The following is a 17,108-nucleotide window of genomic DNA, read 5'->3' as shown; positions in this document are numbered from 1 at the left end:
TTTGTGGGGGGGTTGTGGGGGGGGGATGGTGGGAAGACTGTGGGTAGGGAAGGGGTGGTGGTTGTGTAGGAATTGTTTGAGAGAGTAAGGCAGGCAGTGGAGCATGGGGCCTGCATTCAAATCCAACTCAGGCTCATGTGAAGAACAGCGTTACTAGGATTTTAAAGAAAGTAGTTACAGAGATAATGGATGCCTGAAAGTAATCTTTCAGTAAGTCCCAGAGAATTGGAAAATTGCCAATGTGACACCCTTATTCAAAAAGGAAGTTGACAAAACTAACCAAAGGCCGCTTAACTTAGCATCTATCATTGAGAAAACTGAATCCATTATAAAGAATATACTAGCAGAGCACGTGGAAATACATAATATATCCAAGTAGAGTCAATATGGCCTAATGAAGGGAAATCAGCCTGACAAATGTTATTGGAACTCTGAGGTACCAAGCAGGATAGATACAGGAGAAATCAGTAGATGTCATGTATTTGGATTTCCAAAAGGCATTCAATAAGACACTGCATGCAAGATTAATTAATAAGAGGACAAGGTGTTAGTTTGTGATGATTAATTAATAGAAGGCAGGGGATTTGGGAAAAACAAGGGAACATTTTCAGGCTACCAGCCTCCCTAGCTAGTAGAGGGTCACAGGGATCAGCAACGGGCTCACAATTATTTACAAGATTGGATGAGGGAAGTGAATGTTATATAGCCAGGTTTGTCGATGGCAAAAAAGAATGGGAAAGGCAAGTGTGAGAACAACACCAGTTTGCAGAGGGTTATAAGCCAGTTAAGTGAGTGAGAAAAGATTGGCAAATGAAATATAATGTGGGAAAATAGGAGGTTATGTCCTTCGGCAGGAAGAATAGAGGAGGCGACTTGTTTAAACAGAGAAAGTCTGCAGAAACACACGAATGACGAAAAGCTACAGTACAAGTTCAGCACGGAAAGGAAATTAAATGTTGGCCTACAGTTTAAAGGGAACAGAGTATAAAAATAGGAAAGTGTTGCAAAGGCTATACAAGGCACTAATCAGATCATAGCTGGAATATTGTGAACAGATTTGGTCCCTTTATCCAAGGAAAATAAACTGGTATTGGAGGTAGTCTAGAAAAGATTCACCCTAGTTATCAAGGGATTTTCTAATGAAGACAGATTAAGTTGGGGTTTGACAGGATAGATCTGAACAGTTATTTTTCCTTTTGGCAGAGTCAAGGACCAGAGGCATGATCACAGAACAAGGGTTGCCCAATTAGGATAGAGATGAAGAGAAACTTCTTTGCTCAGAGGTGGAGAATCTATGGAACTCTTTACTGTGGAGGCTGGATAGTTAAATATATTGGAGGCTGAAATAGATTTTTAATCAGAATGCGGGTTACAGGGAAAGGACAGGGAAGTGGTGTTAAGGATAATCAGATCTGCCATATAGTCTTAGTGAATGGTGTAACAGATTCAATGAACAAAATAGCTCCAAAATCATATGATCCTGTGTAAGATAAAGCTCCGGGTGGGCATAGCGCTACAATGCTGGCATAGCGCTACAATGCTGGATCACCTCTTATGGTGCAGTAATTAACAGCTTCACTCAGAGAGGTCAGAGGGCGTCTGATATAGACTTTGGAGAAGTCGAGAGAATCTTTCTGCAGATTGCAGTTGAGGCAAATTATTTGCTGCAAAATCAATCAGGCTTTACCAAGCTTCATCTAAAATGGAAAGTGTTCTGATCCCAAGACTAACATGCCCCTCACTATGATTAGCACAAAAGGGGAGAAAAATAAAACAAGAATATTAAATCGTTGCACAGTAAATGCACCATTCAGCATTCAGCCCCTGGGTATCTTACTAAAGACACCATACAATTCAACTGAGACAGAGGTAAAACAAAACAAAGTCACCGCATTTTTATTCAGGTTTCCAGAGATCTGTGCAGTTTAACTTTGGTTCTGGTACAATATCAGATATGGTAAAGACAGATGAGGTGTCGGGTGGGAAGTGGTTCAGGTGCTGTACACATTCCCACACAGACCAGTTAGGATGAAATGCATGCTTCTGGAAAACTAAGTGTCAAGTTTGATTTTTCAGGTTGTATGTGTGGGACCACCCCCAAACCCCCTTACTTACACCATCACCTCTATGAAACGTACCGTGTTGGCCCAGGACTTTAAATATTGAATGGGACACCTCCTGAACTTCAACTGGCTCTTTGCTCTCAGTCGTTCTGCGAAGAGTGCGTGTTTTGGTCGGCAGTTCTGGTGCCTGTGGTTTGTTGCTAACACAGCATTTCCCTCCTTTCTTCCCAAGCTCTTTCTCGACCTCTGCAAAGCATGTAACAAGGATCAGCAGAACATTCCCAGACTGTTAAAACAACATTTGTGATCTGCTGAATAAATCATGGTGAGGTTTTCAAAAATAAATGTAGGTGTGGGCGTTCAGACAACCTGCTCACTTTTTCAGCAAGCTGAGATCTGAAAAGCTAGTGAACCAACTAAACAACAAAGGTGCTTAACATTTAACAACTTACTGATCTACAAAAGTAGAAAACAGAGCACCATGTAACTGCTTACGTTACCTACAGATTAATATAAAATTTTGCATTAAAAAATGAAGTTAAAAATCTAACTTAGCCGAAGACCCAATTCTTTGACCACAAAATAGTGAGCAAAGTCATGACCTAGTGCTACAATTACTGACACACAGCCCCTACTGAACTCCTGGCAAAGCCTGACACACACATATTGTACATTGTCTCATAAAGAGTGACCTCTCCCCAACCATCCCAAATGTACACCTGAAGAAGACTGACACACATGATGCATTCCCTGAAAATATTGGTATGCTCCGTTTGCAAATTTTGGTAATTATTCCTGTATGCAATAGACATTGAGCATTCTGCACGAAACTGGTATTGCCACAAATCACTGAAAGACCTGCACAATTACAATGGCATCCATGTCATAATTGTTTACATTCTGCTACACAAAAGTAAAATGATGCTATTATTGTAGATGGAGTAAATTGTGTGGAAATAAATTAAACAAAGAGAAAAATAAAATAATTTGGAATTTTGATGGAGACATATGCGAGCCTTGGAGAGACTGAAACCAACAGTGTCTGGTTATCCCTCATATAAATCGAGATTGCCTCAGCCACCAGCACTCACCTTCTGATATACTCGATTCTTGGAACATTGTATCAAAAGCTCGATGGATATCTGCAAATGATGGTCGGTCCCCTGGGTTCCACTTCCAACCTAGAAGTGAGCAACATGGTTAGCAGTTTTCTAACTGCAGTAAAGATTTCTCAGCCACCAGTTATACGATGGCTGCTTTTCAATGCTAACCCACCTATGGGTTTTGAGGAAAGTAAGCTGCCTCTGTTCCTGGTGAGGGTTAAGCCCCGTGTAAAGTGCAATTCTCAGCTCAGTCCATCATTCAAACTTTGTTGACTTAATAATCGTCTCTTGTTTAATCAACCGTTTTTAATCGAGAGAAAGGTGAAAATCTGACCTTCACTTCTACGTGCAGTGGCTTAAGGCGAATGGCACGACTGCATTTTAAATAGAATCTAGTTCAGAAACAGAGCAAGAAAAGAACAGGGCATACTACTGGGTAAGATGAAGTGGGATGGGATAAACATTGGCACAGACCTGAAGGGCTAAGTAACATGTAAACTCTACGTCAAGAGAATTACTTTAAAACACAAAGCAGCTTGACATTGACCACATTCACTTCATTTTTTTTTATTTGGCAATGTAGATATTCAGGAATCAGGACAAGGGAGAGATCAATGGCAAAGAATAATTCAACCTTTGTATTTGCAATTTTTTTTTCAAATTATCTCATCCTGCAAAAACTTTTTGATCAATACAGTGTTAAAATATTTTATATCGAGCACATTTCCGATTGCCATTATTTTTGGTTGTGTTTTTCTATCTTCATTGTGAGTTGTTATGTCAACGTTTCCCTTTTAATTTTGTTGCATTCATGGTCATCATGTCATCGCAGGATGCAACCATTAGGCGGCTCTAGTGCTTAAAGCAAGTTTTAGTATTTGGTCACATGCATTGGTCAAGTGGCCTCCTCTTGTGCTGTGAGTATTTTTAAAATTCACCCACGGGATTTCAGTTTTGGCAAGGCTTGTATCGAATGCCCAACTCTAATAGCCTTTAGAACGTGATGTTAAGATGTCTTCTTGTCATTATAGTCCACGTTGTAAAGGCACTCCCAGTGCTTTTAGACATTGAGTCACTGTTTTATGATTTGACAACAGTGAAGGAACAGTGATATAGTTCCAAGTTAGGATTCTGAGAGACTTTGGATGGTAGGATCGAGGTAATGGTGCCCCATGCACCTGCTGCTCCTGTCCTTCCAGATCGTGGAGATCACAGGCTTGGAAGGTGCAGAAGATGCAGCAGTTAGATAACACTGCATGGTGTAGATGTAATATTATTAATCAGAAGCAATCCAAACTGGTCTTAAATTAACTCCTTGTGTACTCACATGCTCGCATCAATTCATAGACTTTGTCTGGACAGCCCTCAGGCCGCTCCATCCTGTAGTCCTTTTCCAAAAGGTCATAAACTTGTGAAAGGTCAATTCCAGGGTAGGGAGACATGCCATAAGTTGCAATCTCCCACAGGAGGACACCAAATGCTAGGAGGAATGTAACATGCTATGTCAGTTCAGATATAAAATATCGATTATTTTCTTTTCAGCAATTCCAAAACATAAGCATCTGCAATATAAAGTCTTACCATTAATTCTTTCATGAGACAAACTGGTCTCGTTCAAACAACGAACCTAAAGAATGGTCAAATTACTGAACAGAAACAAAATAAACAATGGCAGGATGATTTAATTACATATTTGTAGACAGACAGTTGGCTTTAGGATCTGTTACAATTAAAACGGGCTGGAGATCAAAAGGGACATTCATTAATGTCTGCCATATTATTTCAATCCATTCAACAATCAGCATTGATAACACAATTGTAAGGTGATAGGGGTTGGGTAGGAGGGGAAGGGTTTGAAGAATTAAATAGGTAAAACACAAAGCTTTAACATCCCCGCTGAAACCAAGTCCCAGCGACTCAGCTTCTCTATGCTGCAGGCAGCAACCATTAATAGCCATCAGAATTTGATTATAGAGCTGCAAAACATGACAAATATGGTAGGAGTGGAAGAGGAGGGAAATTCAGCAGGTGGCTCAAGTTGATTGTATGTATTTCTTTCTGAATTGGGTGATGTTTCTTTAACTAGAGTTCATTACTCCAGATAGTTCCCTCCAAAACACCATTTTTTAACTCATTCACAGAATGAGGGTGTCACTGGCTAGGGCAGCATTCATTGCCCATCCCCAACTGCCCTGAGGGCAGTTCAGAGTCAACCACGTGGCTGTGGTTCTGGAGTCACATGTAGGCCAGACCAGGTAAGGATGGCAGTTTCCTTCCCTAAAGGGCATTAGGGAACCAGATGGGTTTTTCCAACAATCGATTCATGGTCATCATTAGATTCTTAATTCAAGATTTTTTTTTATTGAATTCAAATTCCACCGTCTGCCGTGACAGGATTCGAACCCGGGTCCCCAGAACGTTATCTGGGTCTCTGGATTAACAGCCCAGTGATAAAACCACTAGGCCATTACCTCCCCTTGCACTCAGTGGAATAATTTTAACAATGTACGTTATGAATATTCAGAAGCAGCACCTATATACTTACCCCACACATCGGATTTGATTGAAAATTTGTTGTAGGCTAAACTCTCTGGAGCAGTCCATTTAATGGGAAACTTTGCCCCAGCATGTGCTGTATATGTGTCCCCCGTCATTAACCTACTTAGTCCAAAATCAGCCACTTTAACCAAGTGGTTCTCCCCTACAAGGCAGTTCCTAGCGGCAAGGTCCCTGGGAAAAGAACATTAGGAAGAATCAGATTCCGAGAAAAAGTTAAAAAAATAGTTAGACCTGTGAGAAATTACAACTTGATGCTAGAAAAGATTCAAGGTAAAATTAGATTGCTCGGAATTTATATTTACCTTGAAGGAACGTGCAGCAGTTTGCTGAAGACTCCGTTTCTCAGATTAAAGAGACTCATCATTTTAAATTCTTGAGTACTAGGGCAACATACCTGTGAATGAAATTTTTCTTCTCCAAATACTCCATTGCAGAGGAGATCTGAGTTGCCATGTATAGCAGCACAACAGCATTCACCTCCTCCTTGCTGCAATCACGTAGGTAATCCAGGAGGTTACCGTGAGTCATAAACTCTGTGATGATGTAAAACGGAGGCTCCCGGGTACATACACCTTTGGAAAGAAATAGCACAGAGAGTCATCGTTAAGTGTACCTGCCAACATTTTATATGGTGTACAAATACAGCAGGTGTTCCCAGTTGGATGAGTGATCAATTGCACAGCACCAACTTGTGAAATTGACTTTCTAAACAAAGTTTTAAACTGAAGACTACTGCTGCATGTAGCCTATCCTTCCAAATCTCCCACTGAGTTAATGGCTGCAATTTTACAACAGCCCATTTTTTGTGCCCCCTTTCTTAACAGGAATTCACTATTTCATTAAAACCCTGTCTTGTTACTACTTTGTTAGGCAGATACAAAAAATGATAAGACAGGAAAAGATTATAGCTGATTCATTAAGAGATAGTAAGAACTGCAGATGCTGGAGTCAGAGGCAATACAGTGTGGAGCTGCAGGAACACAGCAGGCCAGGCATCATCAGACCATTCATTAAGTTCTTTGTAACCTGCTCCCAGTTTTATCTCTCTCACTAAATGTTAAGTTCCAACTTGATGCCCTGAATCTTAGAGTTCTCAAAGTCCTCAAATCCAGTACACTCTAGCAAAACCTTCCCAATCTTAAAATTTTCAGTAGAGAAATTGAATGATTTTTACCAAGCCTTAATAATAATAACTTGGTTATATAGTTCCTTTAGCACAGGAAACATCCCAATTTGCTTCAGCAGAATGTTCATGATCCTTCCATGCATCTTCCTCCCTTCCTTAAAACATGTCTCTCCGGCCAAGCTTTTGTCACTTGCTGTAATATTTGCTGATTAAACAATGAGTATGCACAGAACATGAAACTTGCCAACACAATATATAATTGAGGTGAATTGCACAGATACATTTAAGGGAAGCTCAATGTTCACTTGAGAAAGTATAAATGGCTCTGCTAAAAGATTTAGATGAAAGGGGCTGGGGAGAGACTTGTGTAGAGCATAAACACTCCATAGATCAGTTGGGCCCATTTCTCTGCTACACATTCTAACTCTGTACAATTCCGATACACAGCAAACCGTTTCATCAGGGAATGTAAACATTGCCTCAGGAGGTAACAAAGATGTAAAAGAACCTCAGAATGACCAGGAATTTATTCATACAATACTCTAAGGTTTCATGACTCAAAGATCACACTTAGGATTCAAGGCTTCGCAACATGTTATGTCCAGCAAATTCAATTGAAACTGCAATTTGCAATGGTAGCCCAGTTCACTATATTTCAGGTCTGCTGTCAGCACATGTAGTTTACTGTTCGTCAAGATTCCATTCCCAATGACAGTTCAATATACAGGATGCTGCTTAATCCACTGAGAAGGTAACCTCATTAAACATGCAGCCATAAGTACTTTTTGTGATAGGTTTAGAAAATGCCTCTGGTGGTATTTGATTCTACAACTGGAGTTATTCATTGCAATCTCACGCCCATTTCTTTATGTCCTTTAACATATTCACGTTCAAAATTTAGCTTCTCTTAATGCCAAGATCCTGCAGCCCCTCCAAGTGATGTGATCAAAATCCGTTAACAATCCGTGTTAAACCAAGCTGCTGCTTCCTTCCTCAGTTCTGAGGAAGGGTCACCTTACCCGAAACGTTGACTCTGATTTTTTCTTCACAGATGCTGCCAGACCTGCTGAGCTTTTCCAGCAACTTCTGTTTTTGTTCCTGATTTACAGCATCCGCAGTTCCTTCAGTTTTTATTAAGCTGCTAATTCCTGGTCTTTATGCTTTTATTCATACATCCACGTTTTCAAATTTAAATTCTTCATGTTCCATTAATGAAGACAATCTCTCTTTCTGAACAACAGTGCACTCATACACTTAGACAGTAACAAGTCACCTCATCTGTACAGTCTTACCTAGCAGCTGTACCAGATTGGGATGCTTAATTTCCTTCATAACTGCAGCCTCTTTCAAGAATTCTTCCACTTCCATGGTATCTTCCTGCAGAAAGAGAAGAGCTCTGCATTATTCCTGGAGGAGCAAAGTGTGGAGGGATGCTGGTACTGCACAAGAGAAATTGAGATGGTAACAAATGTTCTACTGCGAGAACAGATGACAGAAGTGGGGTTAATCTCAAATACTCCACATTGTTTTACGGAGATGTGTAGCTAAAATATCAGCGCATTTTCTCTGCAAACGACATACTCTTATATTGTGCAGCAGATATTTGTTCACAGGACTGGTGCATCAAAATTTTTTTATATATGGATATATAAACATATGTAGGAAGTTGTGTGGAATACATGGATGGAGACAAGAAGATTATAATTCCAGAATTAAGTTCAACATATTATATTTCAACATAGCGCCTATGGCTGAAATGTGAATTCTGCTCAATATTCCTATGCTAAACAAAACTGGGAAGTGGCAAAGAGAAATATTTTGATGCAATGAGCCGTTGTGATCTGGAAAGTGTAGGCTGAAAGGACCATGCAGCAGATTCAATAATACCTTTCAAAAGAGAACTGGATACAGACTTGAGAAAAAAAAAAGCACCCATAAGGAGAAACAGGAGGTTTAATTGGGTAAGGTTTAAAGAGCTGACAGAAGTGGGAGGCGATGGCCTAGTGCTATTATCGCTGGACTGTTCATCCAGAGACTCAGATAATGTTCTGGGGACCTGAGTTCGAATCTTGCCACAGCAGATGGTGGAATTTGAACTCAATAAATATTTGGAATTAAGAGTCTAATGATGACCATGAATCCATTGTCGATTGTCATAAAAACCTGTGTCAGAATTACCCATCTGGTTCACTAATGTCCTTTAGGGAAGGAAACTGCCACCCTTACCTGGTCTGGCCTACATGTGACTCCAACCCACAGCAATGCGGTTGACTCTAAACTGCCCTCAGGGCAATTAGGGGTGAGCAACAAATGCTGCCTGGCCAGTGACACCCTCATCCCGTGAATGAATAATAAAAAAGTATAGTGGGCCAAATGGCCTCCTTTTGCGCTGTCATTTTACAATTCCATGAAAAGACTCACATTTATGTGACATCTTATTGGATATAGAAATATCAAAGTATGTCACCAGAAATGAGGTACACGGAGGTAGCAGCTTTTATGTACAAGTACACCAGATATAGCAGTAAATGACCAGTTAAATCTCCCTCAGACAGTACATGTGTTATTGCTCTTTCTCTATTTCCTCTGACCACCTGGACACTTCTGCCAATTTTTATCCCATCACCGTTGCTTCCTTGAGAACACCAACTTTAACTGAACATTATACAGACAGCCTTCAAACAACAATCTGGTGCGTGTCTACTGCAATCATTTTGTAGCAACTCCCGAGTTGTGCAATGAGCTGAAAGAATCCCTTAACGTGCTAAGTAAAGTGGAAACTTTATGTGGTTTTTAAGACAAGCCGTGGGTGGATTTTGCTGCCATGTGGTAATGTTTACTTTTTCTTGGGATGTGGGTGACACTGGCAAGGCAGCATTTATTGCCCATCCTTAGTAATTCGGAAAACATGAAGAATCAACCACACAGCTTGGAACTGGCACCACATGCCAGGTAGAAGTGGCAATACATTTGACAACCAATTTATTTCAAGTGCGACTTCATAACTGTGTGGGATCTGAACCTCTGAATAGCTGATCTATGGCAATGATATAAGGCTAAAGTACGTGGTAATGTTCCATCAAAACCGTTCTCCTGCCAATGTCAGAAATCGCTATGCTTAAGAGTGAGTTACTTGTGGTACCATGAATTCAATAAACTGAGATAGCAAATGATACTATCAGTGACACATACACTCAAGGAAAAATGCATCAAAGCTACACACACACACACACACGACTTCATTCAAGGAAAACCCAGCAGGAACCACTGAGATTAAGAACCTTGAATGCAGGAGAAAAAGAAAACCACTTTATAGTCGTACTGGTTGTGCTCTTGCCCACGATCCAGGCCAGCCTGTGGTTGAATTCTCTCTGCTTTAAGATGACTAAACATGTCATCTTAAAGAAATGTGCAATAACTAGAGGATCTAGTTTGCAGATGGGTTACATCCGCAGTTTGGAAGTTAGTAATTGACCAGTGAAGATAGAAGCTCATTTCAAACCACAGATACTCATAACAGAATCTGTAATTCGGCTCATCATGTTGGTCTGGACTTCGTACTACAGTAATGCAAAGATAATCCCACTACTGAATGCTCCAACGTATGCACCAGTGCTTCCAACTTTCGGCTACTTTGCCTTTAAAGGATACAATATCTCTTAAAGTCTAATTTATTCTGAAATTGAGATACAAGATGCAAAATGCAAGTCAGGAAAGTCCTAACAATTTTAGTCAGAAAAATTACCAGTATTGTACATCCTTGTGCTACCATGCCATGCCGAGTTGCGATTGGGCTGTAACACAAATGTCCCATCTTCGCTTTGGAAGTGGCTCAGACCTCAACCAATTCTCACTACAAAGGTTCATTGGGTACTCCTTGATGTCAGTGCCCAATTGTAAGTGAACTCAAATGAATGCTGTGGAAAATTTAAAAAGAAAACAGGGCTGCTCAAAAGATTATGCGCTGTTTGGTCTAATTATCTACTGATTCCCACTTACAAGAAATAGCTTTACAAATGCTTTCCTCTGATCTTCAAAATAATTATAGCATATAGACACGTGTCCTCATATAGCACCTTACACGCCCACAGCATGTTCCAAAGCATTTCACAACCATAAGATGCTTATTAAAAGCATGGTCACTGCTGTTTTGTGAGATTTACAGCTACCTTGTACATGCTCAAGTTCCATCAGCAGCAACAGATAAACGATCAGATTATCTATTGCAGATGTCATTAAGGAAGGGAATGCCAACTGGGGCACTGATCGGGCTCCGTGCTCCTTGTGGAAGATGTCACAGCGCCTGCCGTATCCACCTCAACAGGCAGTCAGGGCCATCGTTTAAAATCGAAATACTGAATGAATGCCATCCAGCCCACTGCACCTGTACAATTCTACAAGTACAGCTATCCAATTAGTTCCAATCCCTTGCTCTTTACCTACACATTGTTTCCTTATCCAAAGGATAGCATCCCTGAAGTGTCAGTCCAGTTCTTATGCTTAAATCACAGGAATGAAGTTTGAATCAAGATCCTTCGGAGTATAAAGTTCGCTCATTATCGCTGAGTGCAAGCTGAACATAACTTATCTATTGAAAGGGATTTACTATTGAGGCTCCATGCTGTGTGCTTCTCAGCCACCTAATCATAGCTGAACTCGAGAAGAACCTACACCAACATATAAGATTGGCTATTTAATATATTTCCCACTTACAGCAAAACAGAACTCACAACCAGTGGGAACTGAGTTTAAATGAGGTAACATTGAAACTAGTCTCCAATGCCACAGTTGACCTCACCTGCAAGTGAGAAGAACAGAAGTTGGCAGAATATCTCTCACATGTCAAATTGCATTGCATTGGGATGTTGAAGAGTACTCAACGGGAACTGAGTGATTGGCGGGTCACCAGTGGATCAATCGGATATTAGATGTGATTAAGTTATTTGTTCAAACATGCATTACACCCATCCAGCTCCAATTTCAGAATGGGCCTTTAAAGTGAACATATTGGGTCGTTGACATACAAGAATCATCTGCTCAAAATTGTTGCTAACTTCCCCCTTATTGGCAAGTCAATGCAGCAATGTGCCTTGGGAAGTTTACAGTGCCAAAGATGCTATAAAAAAAGAAATTGTTCTTATGTTAGTTCAGGAAGATAAAAAACAATTTTAAGTGGAAGAGTTCAATCTGAAGACTCTCACCCATATTTAAAAAAACATTCTCCACTATAAGGTTCTCCTATCTGAGGTTCCAACTTACTGGAGACTTTTTTTTATTGAAGCGTATTTTCTTGCAAAGCTGTGTCAACACTTCTCACATGACACTTAATTCAACACCTCAAAGGCAGCTGACTCAAAAACAAACTCTCTCCAGCCTGTATACAAGTTTAGAAGGATGAAACCGGAGGGTATTTAGGGTAACATTTCTCCTGGCACGGTGACCTTCTGGCCTCCCGGCATGGTGTGTCGCCCACGCAGTGTGCAGCCAGGGCTCTGTGTGGACTGGAAGCTAGGTGCCAGCATGGTCTGTCGCACTGAACTTTTATTTCTGTAATGCTGGACATTTTATTTCTCTTTTGTCTAAGATCTTGCAACTAAAGAAGCTGTGCCTAGGTAATTTTGTGTCTAAGTTGGGGCTGTAATTGGCGATATATAAACTTTTCACTATACTATCATATGTATTCAATGAGTAAAGGTTATTTCTCTTCTACTCAAATATTTAACCTGCTGAATTCTGGGTAACACCAGAGCATCATGAAAGTTCATAAAAATTCAAGTCGATCCAAATGTCAGGCTATTGCTCGTTTATTAAAGTGCATTTACTATAGTGCACAATAAGATATCTCACTCCATCACTTAAAATTCCATATGTACAATTCAACCAAATGCTGCAAGATATGTCATGCTCAAGTCAACCACTAGGGGAGGCTAATGACACACTCAATAATTATCATGCAATTGGATAGGACACAAACTGCATACAGTTTGTTTCCCAAGCTGTGGTTGGCGGGGTATGGGGTGGTTTTTCTGACTTTACCTCAACAGCCTGTATTCCCAATTCCCAAGCAGTAAATTGTTGGAAAAATTGGTGCTGTGGCCTCTCAGGTGAGTCTATCATATTAAACTTGGAGACAGATAAAACAGTCAAGGCCGTCAAAACTAGACAACATCAAGTCGGGAGATTGTTCAGTCACAGGGCATCCACATAAACCTGGAACCTTGTTAAGAGGTAAACTTGTTTCTATTGTACAGGGTGATTCTCTATAGTTCAATTCCTGTTCACTATTCTGTCAGTCATCTATATTTTTTAATACATTAAGTTGTATATGTTGATGGCTACAAAAAGACTGCTCCCAGTCAATCACACACCAGGAAAGACATGCACAACCTGCGGCCAAAAAGTGACATCAAGTCCGATCAAATACACTAAATTAAGGACCTGCATTTTGAAAGCACAGTTTCATGTCATTATTTTTCAAACATCTGAAAAGCAATTCATAGGTAATGAACTGGAGGTGCAGTGACCTTGAAGTTAAAGAGGTTTAGGGAATAAATCAAGGTTGGACTATCCCTGCAGCTATAGCAACTATTGGGAGGAAGGCAAATGAACTATTTCATGTTAAGTGGGTTCCTCTACCTGGCAGCAATGTGATCATGGAAGATGGTTTCTGCTTCCTTCACTGAAAATCAACGCAGAACTGTATATTTTAATTTCAGGCATACCACTATGCTCCCCCTCCTCTTGACCATTCTCTCTGATCATTCCTCCCCTTTCAGTCCATTTTTCGTCCCATTCCTAAATTGTCTCTATTCCGGTCTTCAGAGCCCATCTGGTTGCTGATTCACTTGTTTTCACACTCACTGAACAGAATCCTCAATAATACTCAAAAGTCCACTAGTCATTAGACAGGTCCAATAGCTTTAACAGGAAACAGTTCCTGCTTCTATGGGTCTATGGAGGCGTCACATCCTGCATTTGCTCTGTCATACTCCAGGAAATAAATCAAAACAACTCCCATTTCTAGAGCATCTTCAACCCAGTTACAGGGAGGTGACAGTGACTGACCTTGACATCAGGGCACTATTTGACTGACTGTAGCAGCAAGTCGCCCAGCAAAAGTGAAGTCGATGGAAATCAGGGGATAGAATCTCCATTTGTTAAAGCCATACCGAGCACAATGGAAGATGATTGTGGTGGTTGGTGCCTTTCACTCAGACAGAGAACATCTCTGCACAGGCTTCTCAGGGTAGTGACCAAGGCTCAATAATCTTCAGCTGCTTCATCAATAATTCTCCCTCCATCATAAGGTCCGAAGTGAAGATATTTGTTGACGACTGCACAATGTCTACTATCATTTGCAACTTCTCGGATACAAAAGCATCAAGTATACATACGCTGTAAGGACTGAACAACATTCAGGTTTGAGTTGATAACTGGCTATTAGCAGATGCACCACACAAGTGCCAGACAATGACCATTTCCAACAAAAAAGAGTATAACCATCTTGCCCTTGCCATTTGATGGCATTACTATTACTGAATTCCCAACTATCACCAGCCTGAGGGTTATGATTAACTAGAAATGGAACTGGATGAGCCAAATGAATACTGTGGCTACAACAACAGTTCACAGACTTAGAATTCTGAAGTGTGTAATTCACATGTTAACTTCCAAAAACCTGTCTACCATCTATAAGACACAAGACAGGAGTGTAATGGAACATTCGCTACTTACTTGGGTGAGTGTGGCTACAACACTCAAGAAGCTAGATACTCTTCAGGACAAAGCAGACTGCTCAAACGACAGCCTATCCACCAGCTTGAACATTCACTTCCTCCACCAGAAATGGACAGCGGCAACAGCAACAGTGAAGCAATGGTGATATATTTCCAAGACAGGATGGTGTGTGGCTTTATGGGGAACTGGCAGGTGGTAATGTTCCCATGCATCTACTATCGTTTTCCTTCTAGATGGTACAGGTCAAGGGTTTGGAAGATGATGTCAAAGGGAGCTGTCCTTCATGGGAAAATATTGGACTTGCCAGTGACATCCATAACCCACAAAAGAATAAAATGTAAAATGACCCAGGATGACAGGAGCTATTAGCCAAAACTTGTCAAAGGCAGTGATGTTTGGGCAGGGGACCAAACGTTTGGTTGAAGAGGTAGGACTTAGGGATGCTTTTAAAGGAAGCGCGAGAAATTGAGAGTCAGTGAGGTTTAAGAATGAAATTCTCAAACTCAGGATTTTGATAGCTGAAGGCAAAAAACCCAGTGGTGAGACCGAGAGAGTGAGAAGTACACAAGGGCCCAGAGATGGAAGAACATGTTGTACAGCTGAAGGAGGTTACTGAAACTCGGAGGGATGAGGCCGTGGGAGGAAATGAATACAAAGTGAGAGCTGTTTTAAAATTAAGGCACTGTCAGACCAGGAGCCAATGTAGATCAGTGAGCAGAAGGGTCAATGAGTGAATGGACTTAGTATGAATTACAGACAGGTGGCAAAGTGTTGGATGAACTCAAGTTGGTGTTAGGTGGAAAGAGAGGGTGGGTTTAGATAGGACTCAAGGCCAAGCTGAGGAGCACTAGAATAGTTGTGCCTGGAGGTTAAAGAACATTGCAAAGCCAGGATTTACCAGTGGTGAAGGCAGGAAATTGCAAACCTTGTGGGAGAGCAAGATTTTCAATGACTTGTGTAAGAATTGTGAATAAAGTGATTGATCTGAAGTATTTCAGGTAGTGATCCTCCAGCCCAAAATTATTAAAACTGCCAAAGCAATGGTGCATGTGTTAACTTGAATTTGGTTGTTATATTAAAAAAAAACACAGCTCTTGTAATCCTTCTGCATCATGCATTGCATTTCTTCATTGTATAGTCAGCTGCTTGGGCTCCACATTTAGGTATGGGGATTGTAGAGATCATGAGATGCTCAGAATTTCCCCATTGTTGATTATCAACTTATTTTTATAAATGTACACAGATTATTGGAGAATATTATGAAGGAAATTAAAAATATTTATTACAATTAAACCAATCTCTCTTCCTATCTGCCCTCTGCTGTCCACTGATTCATTCTTGATCCTTGGTAACTCCAACCACCTGAACTCACTCTGACTGGACTTTGATTTTTGTGGTTTTTCTCCCTAGTCACAATAAGGTAGTATTAATTTCAACGGTTATTTTAAGTCACTTGGTCCTTTTCCCATCACAGATTTTCTTCATGACTCCCTAAGTGTCTGTACTCACTAATCAATCTTGGAAACGTACACACAAACAACGATGAATCTGGTGAGCTGCCAGAATGCAAGAAATCTTTGCCACGTATCTCTCGTATTTAACTGCCTGGCAACAATTTGGACACAATAATGGAATATCTTCTTCTTGGCCAATATGGGACAAAAACAACTTTTACATGTGACTCAGCAGTAGTCAGGCTGCATTTCTACATGGCTCACATCAAATGATAAACAAATACTCATGCTCCAGGAGCAATACTGATTCCTAAGGAAGAAAAAGAGGGGGAGTAGGCTGTTCCACCATTCAATTAGGTCATGGATGCCCTTCTATCTGAATTCCAACTTTTTATACTATCCACATATTTCTTATTTCCTTTTGTATCCAAAAATCTATCAACATGTCTTGAATATGTTCAATTCCTCAGCATCCATACCCCTTAAGGCAGGATTTCAAAGATTTACAGCCTTTTGAGCAAAGAAACTGTTCAACATGGTGTTAAAAATCTGACACCTTATTCTGCCTTGGTTTAAAAACTCCCCAGGCATGGAAACAGCTACCCAGTCAACGTCATTCACAATTTTATGTTTCATTTTGACAACCTCACATTCTTCCAAATTGTGGGGAATATAGGGCAATTCCCTCAACTCAGGAACCAGTTTAGTAAACTTTTGTTACTCTTACTCTGGGGAAGGTATGACATTCCTATCTGCTTGCATTCACACTGTGCATCAGTATGACGTACGATACCCAGCCAGTAACCTTGCATAGAATCACAGAATTGCCATTCGGCCTATCAAGTCCATATCGACCCTTCAAAAGAGCATCCCACCAACATAGCTCCCCTACCCTATCCCTGTAACCCTGCATTTCCCATGACTAATCCATCTAGCCTGCACATCCCTGGATACTATGGGCAATTTAGCCTGGCCGATTCACCTAACATCAAGGGTCTAAGACTGATTCCAGAAATGTGACTGCAAAATCTAAGCTGATACTTCCAGTGCAGTATTGTGGGAGTGC

The 17,108-nt window shown here is 40.6% G+C and overlaps 1 protein-coding gene across 1 annotated transcript in view; it reads right to left on the bottom strand.

The window, feature by feature from the left end:
* Window positions 1-17,108, bottom strand: part of LOC109930229 (tyrosine-protein kinase ABL1-like) — a 43,197-nt gene that overhangs the window by 6,711 nt on the left and 19,378 nt on the right. The window contains exons 3-8 of the mRNA XM_048613410.1: window positions 8,144-8,228; window positions 6,120-6,297; window positions 5,712-5,896; window positions 4,494-4,646; window positions 3,155-3,244; window positions 2,139-2,309 (exon numbers count right to left, since the gene is read on the bottom strand). Coding sequence (XP_048469367.1) covers window positions 2,139-2,309; window positions 3,155-3,244; window positions 4,494-4,646; window positions 5,712-5,896; window positions 6,120-6,297; window positions 8,144-8,228 — 862 coding nt within the window. The remainder of the gene's footprint in view (window positions 1-2,138; window positions 2,310-3,154; window positions 3,245-4,493; window positions 4,647-5,711; window positions 5,897-6,119; window positions 6,298-8,143; window positions 8,229-17,108) is intronic.

Source organism: Rhincodon typus, chromosome 28, assembly GCF_021869965.1.
Source record: "Rhincodon typus isolate 14 chromosome 28, sRhiTyp1.1, whole genome shotgun sequence".
NCBI classification, from domain to species: domain Eukaryota; kingdom Metazoa; phylum Chordata; class Chondrichthyes; order Orectolobiformes; family Rhincodontidae; genus Rhincodon; species Rhincodon typus.
Note: the sequence above shows the minus strand (reverse complement) of the source record. Positions and strands in the feature narration are given on the sequence as shown.